The sequence below is a fragment of the Oreochromis niloticus genome, linkage group LG1 (genome assembly GCF_001858045.2).
Source record: "Oreochromis niloticus isolate F11D_XX linkage group LG1, O_niloticus_UMD_NMBU, whole genome shotgun sequence".
Classification (NCBI taxonomy): Eukaryota; Metazoa; Chordata; class Actinopteri; order Cichliformes; family Cichlidae; genus Oreochromis; species Oreochromis niloticus.
The window spans coordinates 35348392-35365227 of NC_031965.2; the positions used below are offsets into that span (position 1 = coordinate 35348392).

Sequence of the window (16836 nt, forward strand, 5' to 3'; positions counted from 1 at the left end):
TTAACAGTAATTATAGTGTTATTTAAAGTATTACTCTACCAGTTAGACATGTTGAATTAAAGTTCTAGCAACAGTCTACTAAAAACAGGCACATGAACTAACTGAAGGCTTACCTGGCCGATTCAAATTTTCCTCTTTTTGGGACAGTTATATTTTCTTTCTAAGAATATTTGATCAGATGTGTTTTTAAACCTTTCTCTAATTAATGTTTTAATTTATGTGCCGAATAAAACAATGACTGGGCCCTGGTCGCAGAGGCCGAAATGCTTTTTGTTGGCATATGGCAATTAGTGGTTGTGAGGGAAAAAGGTGTCACTACATCACTACCATTTATATTTTGTGTCATACTTTTTCAAATTTTAGTACAGCTGACAGAGTAAACAGTGTGTGTTTGCAGAGCACCAGTTGACATCTCCCATGTAAGAGTCTGATGACTGTGGCAATCTGCTAGCAAAGCAATCACACTGAGGTTTTTGTATAAACACCCTCTTGATGACTGATTTAACCTGGCAGCATCCAGCAGCCTCCAGCTGGCTGCTGCCAGGTGAAGGTTGCAAGCTCATTTACAACTGGACAGGGAATACACATTTTTCCCTAGCGACCAGAAGTTGCCAGGGGGTTGCCAACTGGTCTTTAGGTGTATGTGACTGAGGTTTTACATGACTTATGTGAAATTACAATTCATCTGCAAGGAAACTGTCATTTTCCCCACAGATATGCTTTAATGTGTTTGGTAATTAAACCTCCAAAAGGCTAGGAGGCAGTGATGGTTTTATAATGCAGTGTTAGACTTAAGAGTGTTTCAAATGCCTTTCAAATGAACTGGATAAATCACGTGGGATTTACAGTTAATAAATGTTGAACTTAAGCACCGTTTTACCAAAATTACTCTAACAAAATAATGACAACAGGGAGAATGACCTTGGAAAGTATGTACATGGATTGGCATAGCTGTGAATATGACAGACTACAGCTACTGTTTTAGCATTATTCGACCATCATAGCCCATCACAGCTTATTAGGTAATTTTTTATTTTTTATTTTTTTACATGAAAGATATAGTTTTGTGCAAATTAGTATGTCATGTAATACTGATTTGGGATTTTATCCAGGCAGCCTGTTGAAGTCTGCATCTTGCACACATCTTGTTACATTTCTGGACACAATCGTAACAGGATGCACTGTAGGCTACACATCATTAGCTTTGTGTACTGTAAGTGCTGATCCAGCTCAAAACTAATAAAAATGTATGCATTCTATGTGTTGTCATGCAAGAAAACTTTGGTGAACCAGTAACTGCATAGAGTGACATTATGGGAATTTTAGGATCCTAGGTTTTTTTTAGGTTATTTCACCCTTCTTCTGAAGATTTTTTTTTTTTATTATTATTATTTTGGTGTCTTTAAAGTGCCAACTCCAGGGAAATGACAGGAAGGCCAACTCTACATGGCTATAGTAGCCTTTTATAATGAGACGTACCCATCTCAATAAGTGTTTCATTCACAGTATTAAATGAGTCTTTCATTGTGCATAAGCCGTCTCTAATGCTGGCATCAGAAGCATGCCAATTCAAAGCTGATGCATGACAAAGGCTTAACCATCCAAGTAAAGGGCAGCGATGGTTAGAGCTACTACTGCAACTAGCAATTTCGTCACTGATTCATCATCTGTTTATTCTCCTAAAAAATCCATTAATTGATTAAAAATTTGGTCGTAGAACAAGGAATGGCTTAAACAATAATAAACCACTTCCACTACTGTATTAGTTACTGATTCATTTTCTGCTCATTGAATAATTAGCTAATATTTTTTACCCTTAGTTACTGTTGCATCAGTTTGTGTAAGTCTTATTACATTAATCTATACAATGAAATATTTACAGTTAATCTGCATGCCCACCAGTGGCCATTAGAAGGCATTACACTATCTTTAGATGACACACTGAACTGAATCAGCCCCTCTCCTTCTCTGCACTAATGCTGAATTGAGGATGCTGCGTCCTTGTTTCTGTTCTCAGAATGATTAGCTGACCTTGAAATAATGAACAGCAGTGTGTGATAGTATGACAACCACAAATCATCCTTACATGAATTTCAAAGCAACAAAACGTTCATGACTAACACTTAATTGAAAAGCAAAAAACCTGGAAATGTGACAGGTTAGTTGTATCTGATTAAACTTTTTTCCTAATTATTATTCAGGTTAATACCGCAGCCTTATAAATATTTTAAAAAAGAGCATTCATACAAACAAATTTAAAATTTAACCTTTGATTTTCTCATGTCCCATTGTACTACTGTTGACCCTGTTGCATGAAATTCATTTAATCACATCCACTCAGTGCGACAACACAGAGGGTGACACTCGTGACAGCCTCAGTTATTCACATCCGTCTCCTCGTCATTACAAAAGCATGCACACAAGAGCCTCACACATAAATAAACATGCACTCTCTCTCTCATTTACCTTCCCTTTCATGAACTTTGTTTGTTATTTATCCTCCTTGCCTTTCATTTTTCTTCTCTTTCTACTCCATAGGAAAAAGAAAAAAAAGAAGACAGACTTTGTTTGAGCGATGATACTGTGGCTAAAGAGAAGGCAGCTTTTTGTCCTTATTCTCATTGAGAGCCTCTTGCTATTCATTGGGGCAAGGCAGCCAGTCCAGCAAGGGAGGCAATCTTATGCAGATCACATTGAAGGGCTTCATTACCTAGAAGCCAGCTACTTTTTGTTCTCCCTCAAGGGAAGAGTGAAGGAGAGCATTAGCTTAGCAATGGAAAGCAATGGTGAGCAAAAAGGAGAGAGTGCGAGGGTGGCAGAGGTACAGAACAGGAGGAAAAATATGTGCGGGGGGTTGCAAATAGAGTGCATCTCTGCAGGCTACACAGGGGAGAAGGGACAAATTACACCTGAACAACACCATCTTTACATCTGCACTGTGGGTTCATGCTAACAGAGATGCACGTTAGAGATGTATGTGCGCGTGAAACACACAGTTTAGTATGTGTGTATGTGCGTGGATGCCTTTGTGTATTCTCAAAAAAGAAAACATACCCCAGGGGGCTTTAAAAAGCTCATATTACTGTATCTGGACCAATGACTGATGATGTTACATGCATAATTCAGAGGTACATTGGATAATAAACAATATTTGATGAATTAGTAATACACATTTGTAGGTAATATTGAACAGCTGTGTATATATATATATATATATACATACATATGATTTTTTTTATTTTAACTCTTGAATACCATGTGATTTGCAGCTTAGTCTGAAACAAAGAAAGCTAAGTTAATAACATACAAGCGAATGTAAAAAGAATGTAGCAGTAAAAGGAAAAAAAGAAGTGACTGGGCAATTAACTGGTATCACAAATGCAAATGAAAGTAACCAAATCAAGCATGTAAATACACTCAGATATGCAGAATGCTGGTGCCAAATGAGGTGAGATAGATAGTCGTAGCAGGTTATTTACAGACAAACTCCACCATGTCAGTTAAATCCTTTCTGCCTCAGAGGCCTGTCCTATTCCCATTTAGCATGGCCACAAAAAGGGCAGGCTGGCACGGACGCTTCCTGGCAGTTAGACAGGCCTGAGAGAGTCAGAGCCTTGGCCAGGTTCACTGCTCTGACCCCTTCTCACCCCAGTTCAGCCTGTGAGCCACCCACCACCATCATCATGGTCCCGGTCTGCCGCATCCCTGTCCAGCCCAGGAGCCTACTCGTCAGATGTGCCCCAGCCCGGCCCTGGCCTAGCTCTGGCCCAGCTGCCCACTATGTTAAAGGGCCAGGGGCCCCCTGCCACTCAGCCCATCTGCCAAGCTGCAGACCAGAGCCTAGGATCAGAGAAGAGAGACACAAACACCAGACATCCTCTTTCTCAGCTCTCAGCTCAAAGCTCAACTGAGAAATGCCAGATAAAAGATGCACTATAAATGGGCTTCTTTTGCTTATGTGGGTTGCTGTGACCCTGAAATACTGTTAGGGTTTATTCAAGTTAAGCTGTTTTTAATGCATTCAGAGTCATACTTTCCAAGAGCAAGGTATGTTCAAGATTTACTGCAAGATCAGCACAGAACAATGATATTTTTGGTATATCGAGAAAGAGGATTTTTATAGAACATCTGGCCCAAGTGAAGCATGAAATGGTCTGAAAATATCTCAGCTGTCCCTGTATTGATCTGACCGACTGCAATGTGCAGAAAAATTCATGAGACGAAAGAACAGATAGATAGATAGATAGATAGATAGATAGACAGATAGATAGATATGCTCAAACACACAGAAAGGCACAAGCTATGACAAAATATACAGCAGTATTTAATATCGTTATGCTTCGTTGAGGTTATGTATCTATGGATCACTTTGAAAACTGCAAGCGTATTAAATCAGCTGTGATCACAGTGTACTCCTGTATGTTGGAAGCATGAGACGATCAGCTCTGATAAAGGTCTGCATACTGCTCATTTCCATATGTCTCCCCTTGATCAAGTCTGCTCATTTATCGTCCAAATCTGAGATGACAAGCCTTTACTTATTTTCCCAGCTGCCGATGGTGATGAGAGCGTAATCAGAAACATCATTAGGTCCTACATAGATGGCTGTGCCTGTTAGTCCTTTTATCCGCACCCATAATAACTCTGAAAATGCAAATCAACTCCAGGTAATCTATTAATGTCACTTCAATTTTATGTCTACACTCCAATTTAGCAGATCTTGACACATTTGGCAAGGATCTGTGCTCTCATACAGGTATTCATTTTGCTGAGGTTTCACAGAGCATGGCCCATGCAAAGAGGAGATGGGCCATCTGTCTACGTGCCCGTTTATTAATCGCCCTGATAATGAAGCGAACTCACACTCCTGGGGCAACTCTCACATGAGTTCCAACCGGCAGAACAACTTTCAGCAAGTTTGTTTCGCAATGTGGCAATTATTGTCATTTGCACCCCCCTTAGCACAGGAAGGAGGGTCTAGCAACCTCCTCCTAATTACCTGTTGTGTCACTTCAAGCAGATTTTGTAATTTCCAACTACATCACAACCCCCTTGTTAGCTGCAGACGGGTGGCAGAGCCTCATAATTCCAGCATATGGTCGACAGACATACAAGGGAATTTGTCAGCTTGTACTGGCCTTAAAGTTGAAGACCCTATTAACAGGAGAACAAAATCTCTTAATCTTGTGAGCTCTTTGCAATCCATGTGAAAGAATTAAAATTCTAATCATGGACTGGCTTGCACAAATAAGCAGCTAACTCCCTCAAGTGACACTAAAAAATTACAATGTAATGAATAAACTTCTGTAAGTTTGTGTAGGAGAACATGGAGGACAGGTAGTATACCTACGTATATTGTTCATTTGATCAAATGAATGGATAATAATTTCCACCCTATTTGCCTGAGGATTAGATGATTTTATAAAAACATACAAAACAGAATTATCCAAATTATATTTAGTGTCCATTATTAAAACTGCAATTATTAACATTTTTCTTTAAATCTCTAAAATAATTTTGTGCAGATCAAATTAGCATGAGTATTCTGGGCATGGTTTCTCATAGTGATGAACTGAGATTGCTCACAATGTTAAAACAATAGTCCCTAAATGAATTACAAGCAACACGACACAATATTAAGAAATAAACAACAATTTTGTAACATATGCCACATATGTCGAAGTAAATAAAAATACAAAAATATAGGAAGACTACAAGTTATGCGCAAGACAACTGAATTACAACAAAGTTTTTAGGGGACACCACGAAAGACAACGTTGACAGTAGGGTAGATGTGAAATTTGAGGGAGGGGGTCTTTTCTGGTGCAATCATTTTATTGTTGACAACTGATCCCATTCAAACCAGAACACAGAGGAACGGACAAAACAAAATAAAAGATGATACAAAAAGCAAATTGACTTTTGAAAGTGGGCAATTTCTTGTGATCTGACAACTTCACCATGAGTTTAGGAAAAATCTAATTTTCAGAAAGCTGTACGGAATTTGCTCAGGTATTCACTTCTTATTGTGCTTAATCATAAATCTATCCATTCTAGGTGGAGAGTTCATAGCTAGCATTAGCCACACTAATGGGAAATGAAGTGGAATTATTCATAAAGGGTTTGAGCAGCCAAAAAAAAAATAATAAAAAAGTCAGTTAACACAGTTTTGAAGAAATTTTGTAGGAGCATTTTACCCCTAAAAAACAATTCAATGTAATGCACTCACAGAAGTTCTAGCGGCTTATGCTAATGATTTCAAATGTGTTCTGACAGATTTGGCAGATTTAGTGAAGTTAAAACCTTTGCTTTCCCCTTCATCTTATTGTTCCACTGTACCTACAGAGACAATTCACTAAACAATTAAAATGTTAGTCACCTCCATTTTCAGCTATTCAGGAAAATGAAAGTCAGACAAAAGTCACAGAAAGCCACACATCTTATCCGACTGGCCCTTTTTAAAGGAAGAACAAAAGGTATTTCTCCTTCATTTCCCATTAACCTCTATGCTCCTGCACACACAGGAAACATGGTGACCTCGGTGACCCGTGTCACATATCTCATATGGCTGCGGGGACCGTTTCCTATAGGGGATGGTGACATTCAGTACGAGGATTCTCTATCTAGCCATAGTCCTTGACAGATAAAAGGTAGGTGTTGATATTTGTCCCTGGTCTCGCTGATACTGTGTGGATACACTCCCGATAAGCAAGGAGCTGCTAAGACATTGATGAAGTCTGAAGTGGAACTGACAAGCTCTGTAAGTGGATAACATCATCAGGAGAAGCAGGCTGTTACGGTCTGGATTAGATTTTGATTATTTGACACAGGTGGGTTCACGCTAAGCAGAAATTCATCAGCACACTCAGCATTGTCTCAGCTTAGTAGAAAATGTAATGCAACGTCTTTTAGCATGTGCAATAAATGCATTTTAATATTTCCAGTTTCTTGTCACTGTGAAGATTTGCTCATACGCCTTCACCATCTTCATCTCTGTTCTGCTCTCTTTCCCATGGACTTTATTAGTTATGCGCCACTCAAAACGCAGTAATCCACCGAGTCCTGTGCAAATTCTAATTTCAGCTTGATAAAGATGAAACACTACTGTAAAGAAACCGGTGATTTATGAATATGAGGCGAGCGAGATGAACGACTTATTGTTTGTTTGTCCAGAGAGCCTAATTCTTCTCATAATACCACAGCACATGAAAACTTAACAAGAAGGAAACCAGTTGCTAAAAGAAAAGCCTTTCAAGCTAACAACTGAGCCTTCATGAATGTTTAATTAATCAGTAGTGACAAAAGGGAACAACAATCAACAAAGAGATGCCGATTTCCATTTCTTATGTATTATTCCCACTGGCAAATCACAGAGTGCTGTCAACTACCACTTTGCTCTCTACCCTATCACTATGGATGTTACCGCACTCCACTGACAAAACCCTTGGAGAGCTACAGTACATTTCATTTGAGATCCAAAGCTGAGCAGCAGGGATCAAGTAACAGAGTTCAGACAAGAACAGTTCACTGTTACTTTGTGTTTACATGGATACTTTTGCATTGTGTTTTGTTCCTTTTTGCTTCCACAGCTGCAGCTAATAAGAGTCAGATACAGTTATCATGAGAAGCTGCAGAGAAATATATATTTATATAGCTTTCCCTCTGAGAACCGATGCAAAGACTGCATCCTATGGGATGTACCAAATAGACTCCATTACACTCCTAACACCATCTGTCCTGGCGAGTTATGTCAGCTTTGTGACAGGTAACAAGAGGAAGCTCATTGAGGAAACACAATAACAAGTGTATACCACCCAACAACGGACCCCAGCATCCTTGCTGAACTCCTGCAATGTCAAAACAGCGTAAAGACACACTCTGATCTCCTTCCTGCTACTGATGGAAGCATTTTTTTTCTACAAGACTCCTGCTGTGCCGGGGTCAGTAGTGAGGCTCTCAAAACAGTGTAACAATCCACTTACAGGCTTCTGTCTGTCCTAGATGAGCTGCATTATCATCATGCAGTGGTCATTTAAATGCAATGAAATAAGAAGGAGAATATATGAATATATTAGCATACAGTGCAAGGGCAAAAGTTTTGCGTACCAGTTTGAGGGGGCTTGAGGAATAGTAGCTTGCAATTAGCGTCCGTCAGTATTGTCGAGCTAACTGACAGTTTATGGGTGCACATGCAAACATGTTTCTCATCCACAATATTATTATAATGCTTAAATCTTGAAGTAACAGCCGTCCATATAAAGCCTTTCCTACTTTGAGGACTGTTAGGATTTACTGTTGTGTAAGACAGAAAAAAAGACTTATTGTAAATACTTTTGACACAAAATAATGCAGTCCACAGAGGTTCACCCTCTTAATCTCCTTGCCATTGTTTTCAACATCAATCAGTATTATATTCTGCACTTTCAAATCCTTGCATAAACATCTATTATAGTGTGCTATAATCATTTTACAGTAACTGATGGAAAGTACAATACCCCCGCCCCCCACAAAAAAAAAAAAAAAACTAACCCAAAATGGCCCCTGACCTACACAAAGTGGAGAATAGCAGATTTATGCATGCCCTAGGGCAGTATCTACATATGCTGCTGTAGCATGTCCGAAATGTGCCACTGGTGCCTTTCAGCTCGTGCAGAATTTTGATTGTGTATGAAAATTTTAATAAGGTATTTTATGCTTGCCACATGTGGTGAGTTATTTAATTTTACAATCTAATGTCTGGCTCATGTTTTCATATTGTTAGTTCTTTGTAAGTGAGCTGTTTGTTGAGAGCCTTCCCTAAGTGTGTGTCGACACTGACGCTCGATGTTCAGTCACAGCACTGAGCTATGGGTGAAGTCCTAGTGATTTGATTTGATTTATCATTCTTGTATTTTCATTTGTGGAAAAATACTCATAGCAGGCAAGCGTGTAAATAGGCATACTCATTTCCTCTTGTTCTTATTCACTCATTATTTTTATGCAATAGCCCATTAGAGATCAGCCGTCTCGGAAATCTCACACACTGATTAGGCTGCTGTGTGAGGCAGGGAGCAGAAATGAGCTCTGTCTGTATTGTGACTTACCAACAGCAGACATTTCTTCAACAGCGGCATGATACGGGCCTTCAGTGAACTTTGGTGCATTGTCATTTATGTCCTGGACTTTGATGATGAACTCAGTCATGGGCTCCAGAAGCTGGCCTGTAATAGCATTAGTGACTTTGGCGGTTAGTGTGTATTCAGCCTTCTCCTCGCGGTCCAACCTCTTCATCGCGTGGATGTCACCTGTCTTCTCATTGATGGCAAAGATGGTGCCTGCCCCCTCACCTGAAAGGCTGTATCTGGCTGTGTCATTTTCCACCTTGTCTGTGTGAAGCTGCAATTAAAAAGACAAGAAAAGTAAAGGATAAGTTCAATTTTGTTGCAAAGGTCTCAGTTTTTTCCCAGAGTGTAAAGACAAACTTAGGGAGCCGGGTGTGAAGAGCTTTTAATGAATGCAAGCTGATATGCTCAGCAGATTCTACAAGTTCTCACCACATAAATGCAGTTAAGTATACAGTATGACCATAATGCGTTGTTGCTGCTGCTGTACTCTGTGGAAACTAGATACTAAACATGGCTCAGCATAGCCTACACTTTGCTAAATGAGGCCCGCTGGGGACAATAACTTTATAAGTTGCACAGGAAATGGACCTTAGTCTAGGTTGTTCCTCGTTATACATCACAAATACATCATACAAACATGTGTTATGGGCTATATTGCTCCCTACAGTATGAAATTTACCGGACAAAGACGTTAGATGTCCTTTCAATGTTCATCGTACTACGCTGGAAAAATAAGAAATCCATTAAAAATTCAACAGGAAACTCTGCACACAATGATGCATTCTCTCAAACTAGCCCCAAAGATACTGGACGATGGTTCATATTTCTCATTATTTTTGTAATTACCGTTTCATTAGTTCACTAGAACTGCATGCCCGGCTGAGTGGTTGGATCCCACTCACTGCACAGGCTGAGTATAACTAATGAATTTGACAATGCAGCATGAAGCTGTTCAAATATCTGCGCTCAGAAGAGCAGGCAAAATATTCTGCTGTTTCAAGTTAAAAGGGTCAACTGAAAGGGCACAGGATACAATGGTATGGACACAAAGAGGTCAGGGGAAAAGAGGAAGAGCCGCCTTTTGACTCAAAAGAAGCAAAGAATTTAATTTTTGCTTCTATAAACAGACAGAACATTTCCTGTACTTTAAAGTCACCTTTCATATAAGCCTCTTGATCCCTAAAGTGAGTGACTTTCAGAGGGGAGGAGAAGCAACATTTACAAATCCAACAATATAACTGGGACATGGCTGGCAGCACTCTTCTTTTCACTTTGTATTTTTGTCAACTTATGCGTCTCTTAAAAACACACATGCACACACACACACACACGACCAAGTACACAGTCATACATCAAAACATCTGTATTCAGCAGCTTTAATTTCATTCCCTGCCACGGCGTTTCAACAGAGGTTCCTGTGGGAGCACGCTTAGGGTATAGAATAGCAAGGTAGAAATGTGTTGGTGACTACAGACCCCTAAACCCCCTGCAATGTTTTCAGAACCTGGCTTTTATGCATATACTGTCTCCGAGGTGTTGTTTGCAGACACTGACAAAGCACATTCGCTTAAATTGTCACACCTTGCACTTTTGTTTTCCTAATTGTGCCATCATTTCACATGAATGATGTAGCTCATTAACACAAATGCCTCGCAACATCCTGCACACTGAGAAACTCTTTAAATGAGCTCAAATTAATGATGGTCTGTCATAGTTTTTTTTTTTTTTTTTTTAATCCAATGCATAACTACTTGTGTGAAGTCTAAAGCCTGCAGCTCAGCATATATGACCGCATGTTGGTGCTTCCTGCAGCGGGAGGCAAACTGACTATTTTAGCTGCATATTGGTTTTGGTTTATTCATGAATCATAAATATTTTTAGGTAAGCATCCTGGATTTAATCCTGGTTTGTTTCAATGTGACGCTCTACTTCTTCACTCGGTACTTATGTAAAGAAAAAAAAAGAGAAAAAGAAAACCTTTTTGATCAGATGGAGAGCAGTACTGCGATTTTATAGTACTGTGATTGTGTCTGTTTCCATATGTAATGCCCACAGAGAGCTTACAGAGAGACGTTTTCAACCAACGCAAACGTGCTTCCGTGCTGTCATCCAACTGCACTTTGCTCTATATAAAAGTACAGACAGTGGCTGCAGTGGACACTTTTTTTTATTGTTTTTAACACTCTGTTTCACTTCAGTACTGTGTCTGCTATAATCCCACTCTTCTCTGTGGCTGGCTGATGGACCAAAAACAGTTTAAAGAAGAGTAGCCCAAAGACTGGTTGTATATTTTTGACACTTCCCCCACATATTTTAATAATACCCCATTTGCCCCACTACCTGCTCTCTCCAGGTGCTACCACCGCTGAACCATAATTTGGCCTTGAGGCAAGCTGAATCCTGCTTGTCTGCTAGCTTTGGCTTGAGGACTGGACCACTTTTCATGTCTGTCTTCCCCTGCCTCCATCTCAGTGTCTGAGAGTCTTAAAAATCAAGCCCACTGTTGCCTGCTTGCCCCAAATAAAATTCAAATAAAATTACGGCCCATGTTTATTCCGAGCTGGAGGTTGCTCCACTGAGTCACACTGCCATGTACATCTGTGCTGTGCCTGTTCTCCTTTTAACCCCAGAGCACTTGCACAGGTGTAGATAATTTTGTGGAATTGTATGTAAGAAATTTTAAACATTTTCAAAAACAAAAATGCAATAAAAAGTGTCTAAAAAACTACTCTAAAGAATAACAACAGAACATGCAAGTTATAAAGCAATCAAAATATTTTAATAAAAAAACCACACCATAAAAATCACACTGCAAAGTGTTATAATTACTACAACCTCATGACACTTGAATAGTTTGAACAAACAAGTGAATAGGTCGAACCTAGGTAAAAATAAATAAATATTTAAATAAATAAATATTTATTTAAAAATAATCAAGTTTGTATTGTATTATGGTCCCAGTACTGGCTTAAAATGTGATGAGTGTGGAGATTAATTCTTGCTCTCTGAAATGCTTATCCATGGTTGTATGCTATAAACTCATAGCATGCTGAAAACGACTTACAGTATTATCATGTGACGAAATAAGATGCTGTGGTTTTCTCACATACAGTTAAATCATAAAAGCTGATTTTAAATTTAATTTTATGTTGGTGCCTGTCTGTGTTTCTCACGTACTGGTCAGGATGGGGCACAACACCTTGTACACATGGATGCTTGAGACATGGCATGTCAGATTGTTTTTCCTCATTAATTAACCAAGAAACCAAACATAATGAAAAATATTAAAATGAAGTTGCTAAATTAAATAGACTGTGTCAAACAGCAAACCCCTGTTTCCCACCCAGTAAACATAAGATAGCAAAGACAGTTTTGAAGCTGAATAATCTGAAAAAAAAACATTTAGAAAAAAATTAATGCCCACTGAAGATAAGTACCACTGATTAAAACACATTTTGTGCTAAGATGGGGTTCAATCTTTTTCTCTTAGCGTCTATAAGTATTTTTTTCTTTTTTTTAAAAAATGACATTAAACCATTGTATAGCTTCAAGGTAGAGCAATGTTGCCTTGTCACTGACAACTAACAAAAATTCAGAAGATGAATAAAAGCTTTATAGAAAGGCACGCTGTGTTTCTTTTGAAAAAGAAAAGTCCCACATTCAGTCATTTTCCCAGAAGCTGCCACTTTTGACTTTAAATTCACGAAGGGTTGAGTTGAGCTAGCTATAACCAACAACAATCCTCAAAACTGTCTCCTCTAAACGCCCTGGGAACCCACTTCGTACACAGCCTTCACACTAGAGTGCACAAATTCTCATCAAAGAGTACAATTACGTGAAAAAAAAAAGTCTGTCACAGGTCCCTGTCATTAACTGAGTTGCCTGGGCAACTAAAACAGCACCAACAATCAGTGACATTGACTGTGGCATTCAGGAAACTAACAGATAATGGATAACAACACTGTAGTTGTGATGATTATGTGCTACACTGGTGTCAGAAAACAACAAGTATTCTGAGCACAGGGTGAGGAAAGCTTACACCACAATGTCTGTTGTGTCTGTGTTGATTTTGCGCATTGCTAAAACTCAAATAATACTCAAACATACTACTGCTGTCATGTGTATGTCCAGTCTTCTCATAACTAAAGTAAGCATCGACTGCATTATTCCATGAACGTAAACTAAATCTATCACAAAGAAGAAATAATGTTGTCTGTAAGTGCAGCAAGTGCATCCAGGCTGGGAAAGTTATTATATCTCTGGCCTTAGCCGCTGTAGGTCAGGTTGTTGAAAAGACAGGCATCCATATGTTTTGAAGCTCCAGTTCAGAAAAAAAGCCTTGGTTGACAGAAGATATTTTCCTGTGGCAATACTTGTGTGCTCTGATGTCTGCCAGTACACACACACAGACACACACATACACATAGAGAACTGCACACCTCCATTTGCCAACCGCAACTCCCAATCAGGGGCTGCATGGGACTGCTTATCCTGTCAGCGGAGGAGGAAACATGTCAGTCCCTGCTGAAGATGAGCTTTTACGGCAATCACTTGAACAATCACTGTGTCCTAATGAGGAAGATTCTACAGACTCTACTCCCACATATCGCCCGCCCCCACCCCCGCCATGGGCCTGGGCTCCGGATGCTTAAGTGTAGCCCTACAGAAGGAACTAATGATTTCCCTAGTTGTCAGGCCAAATGGTAGATAGGACATGTTCTCCTCCTATGTATGTACCAGTAGGAGTGTAGAAGGAGAGAGAAAGACTGACGCAAAGAGGGAAAGGGAGGAGATACTGTCACTGTGATGCTTGTCAGCTACCGTCTGCAAGAATAGACTTCACACAGTACGTCGGATTACTTTCTGCAAAGTCTACTTCAGTTGGAGTAGGGGTCAGAGGTTGATGAATTCGATCTGCAACTGTGTTGGTTTTTATCAGTGGTGGAAGAACTCAGATCCATAAATTTTGTTTACGGAAATGTACAAAAATGTAAAAATGTTCCAGGTCTGCGGTTAATATTATACATGGAATCACAGTGTTCTAGCAAAATATATGATAAGCAGGAAAAGTAAAAGCATTTGTTCTGCCAAAAAAGAATGAATGAATATGACATGTAACAAATTATCATATGATACCAAATACTAATTACATTCTGTTACTGACAAACACACACACGATTTTGTCTTATTATACCAGGTAGTTTAAAAAAGAAAATATATATATATATATATATATATATATATATATATATATATATATATATAATTTTATTCCTTATAGCCATTAAACAGTTGCAAACAATCTGAAAAGAAGATTAATGTTTTGGCGGTGCTGAAAAACAGATTTATTTTTAACAAAAGCCAGCTACAGTTTGCTGAAAAGCTGAACAGTAATCCATCTATAAGAGCTATAGTAACAGTTCAAATACTGTGCTATTTAAAACTACACATTCCTTTCTAAAATATCAAAGAGTGGAAACTCCAAGAATCAGAAAGAGGTACCAATACAGTACTAGTACCCCAAATTGCCCACTAAATCAGAAAAAGCACTTAGATTCTTTCCACTGTTATTACATAATACAAGCATTCTGAACACATTTAATGTAGCACACTGCCAAAAGTGCAGGACAGCATGAAGAAGTGCTGTATAATGCATCACTGTGTTGACTCTAAATGTCATGTTTAGCACAATCCCGATGTGGGTTTGTTTAACTGAGGTTGCGTGGTCTGACCGGGCGATAATGCGGAGTAGAAATGCCATGTTAACCATTAAATATGGAGAAGACGGCATGTTGTTATGTAAAATGTATATGAACCCCTCAAGGCCGTGCACTGCATGAACTAGTTCACATAGCACCTTTTGTAAGAGCCAGATGTTGACCTTTTCTGTTCAGCTCAGGCAGTTAATATGGCCCAGTTCTCCTCATCTGTTCAGTGTAATGCCATCTCACAGAAGAAATCCAAAGAATTAATTTGAGAGGGCCCCATACTGCAATGAGGGATCAATAGAGGGTAATTCATTGCCACTGATAAAATTAGAGCTTTTTTGTTCCATCTGTACACCCTCAGGCAACTGTAGCCTAAATAGTTACTCCAGATAGATTCTACTCAAACATGTCTGGAATTAATTGTAGCTTCCTCCCATTTGTTGGATTTTGACTCTGTTAATTACACCTACATGAATAATCTGTAATTCTAAATATTGCAATAACATTTTGAATGTACGGAACAGATGGTGCGATGCATGATATATGATACACTTAGCTATTCTTGGAAACATTTTCCCTCCAGTCTGTCTCATGGCACGTAGCGGTTTATCAAATTGGACAGAAAAGTTCCCTTCTGGTGTGAACCACAAAAGACTTTATTGGAGGAAATCATATAGTGAAGCTCTGTGATGCCGGGGCATTGGAAATAGAAAGTTTAATTCAGAAATATCATAACGTGAAATGCTGTCAGCTCTTCAATTCTTTATACCACAAATGAGACCAAATTTAAAGGCGTTAAGTAAATGCGTTCAGATGCTATGTGACTCAGTCATTTTTACTTCTGTGGTGAGCAAATATAGATTTTTTTACATACCCCAATCAAGATAAACTGTTTTAAAGGCTCTATTATCTACTGCTGCTCCCTTGCACATGACACAAAGGAACTGATTCCTTTGGGATTTGTGGCCATTGGTTGCCATATAACAATAATCAATATTGCTTTTTTTCAGAGGTCAATCGCAGTATTCACAGAGGCCAAAAAGAGAGAAGAGTGCCTCACATATTTTCCTCTTCATTTATTATTACTGCTGACACTCTTGCTTTATTGAGACAATGAGAGAGAGATGGTGTCACGACCCATATACAGGGAAAGGTGATGGTCTGTAATTGAAGCCAACTCCACACAGAAAAGGTACAGTAATTACAATCAGTAAAGAGTCTCCCAGTGTTATACCCCCTCCACACACACACGCACAGAACTGAATTGTCAGCAAGCTATCACCTTTTGCTTTCATTCTGCTTTAGTTTTTCTCCCAGACAACAATGAATTAATGAGACAAACAAAAAAGGCAACAATTTGTACTGCATTTGTGCGCGGTCTGTACCAAGGTCAATCAGGGCTAATGTGTTTCATGTCTATCCATGCACTTTGAGCAATGGCACATGTGTTCCATTCACTGCCACTGGCACTTTATTGCTTCTGGAGAATAAGTCAAAGTCAAAGCAGCTACCTTTAGTAAAAGAGGGCAACACAATTAGATTAAGCCACCCATGAAAAGCCTTTTGTTTGTGAGTGTTGATACATTGGAGGATGCATTTTAATCATAGCGGGGTACAGTGTCACCGCAATGAGAATGGGAAACAGGAAAATAAAAACAATGGCGCATTATGCATTCAGGCTGTCGGCAATATTGGCTCTCAGTTCAAGAAAGACCTGTTGTATGCAAGTAATCTTCAGTATAGATTTTTACTGCCTGCTCATTATATCCTGGTGTTAGAACAAGAGAGAACTGGACAATCAGTTTGTTGGTTGGTGTGTGCTTGATATAACCAGAAAACAAAGGTAAATTAAAGCAACACGACTTCTGATATAACACATTTGTCCAATCCATGGCTGCTCCACATGTGGCCCCTGAAGAGCTTAGCAGTCAGATTTAAGCCTTTGTGAGAAAAACCTGTGCTTTGCAAAAACGCAAACAAACAAACAAAAAAAAGGAAGAAATATTGTGAACAATAAAGAGACA

The 16836-nt window shown here is 39.1% G+C and overlaps 1 protein-coding gene across 2 annotated transcripts in view; it reads right to left on the reverse strand.

The window, feature by feature from the left end:
• The window catches only part of cdh8 (cadherin 8), a 92925-nt gene that overhangs the window by 46843 nt on the left and 29246 nt on the right, over positions 1-16836 (reverse strand). For both annotated transcript variants that reach the window (XM_005447734.4, XM_003437576.5), the window contains exon 3: positions 9084-9375. In XM_005447734.4, the coding sequence (XP_005447791.1) occupies positions 9084-9375 (292 nt within the window). The remainder of the gene's footprint in view (positions 1-9083; positions 9376-16836) is intronic.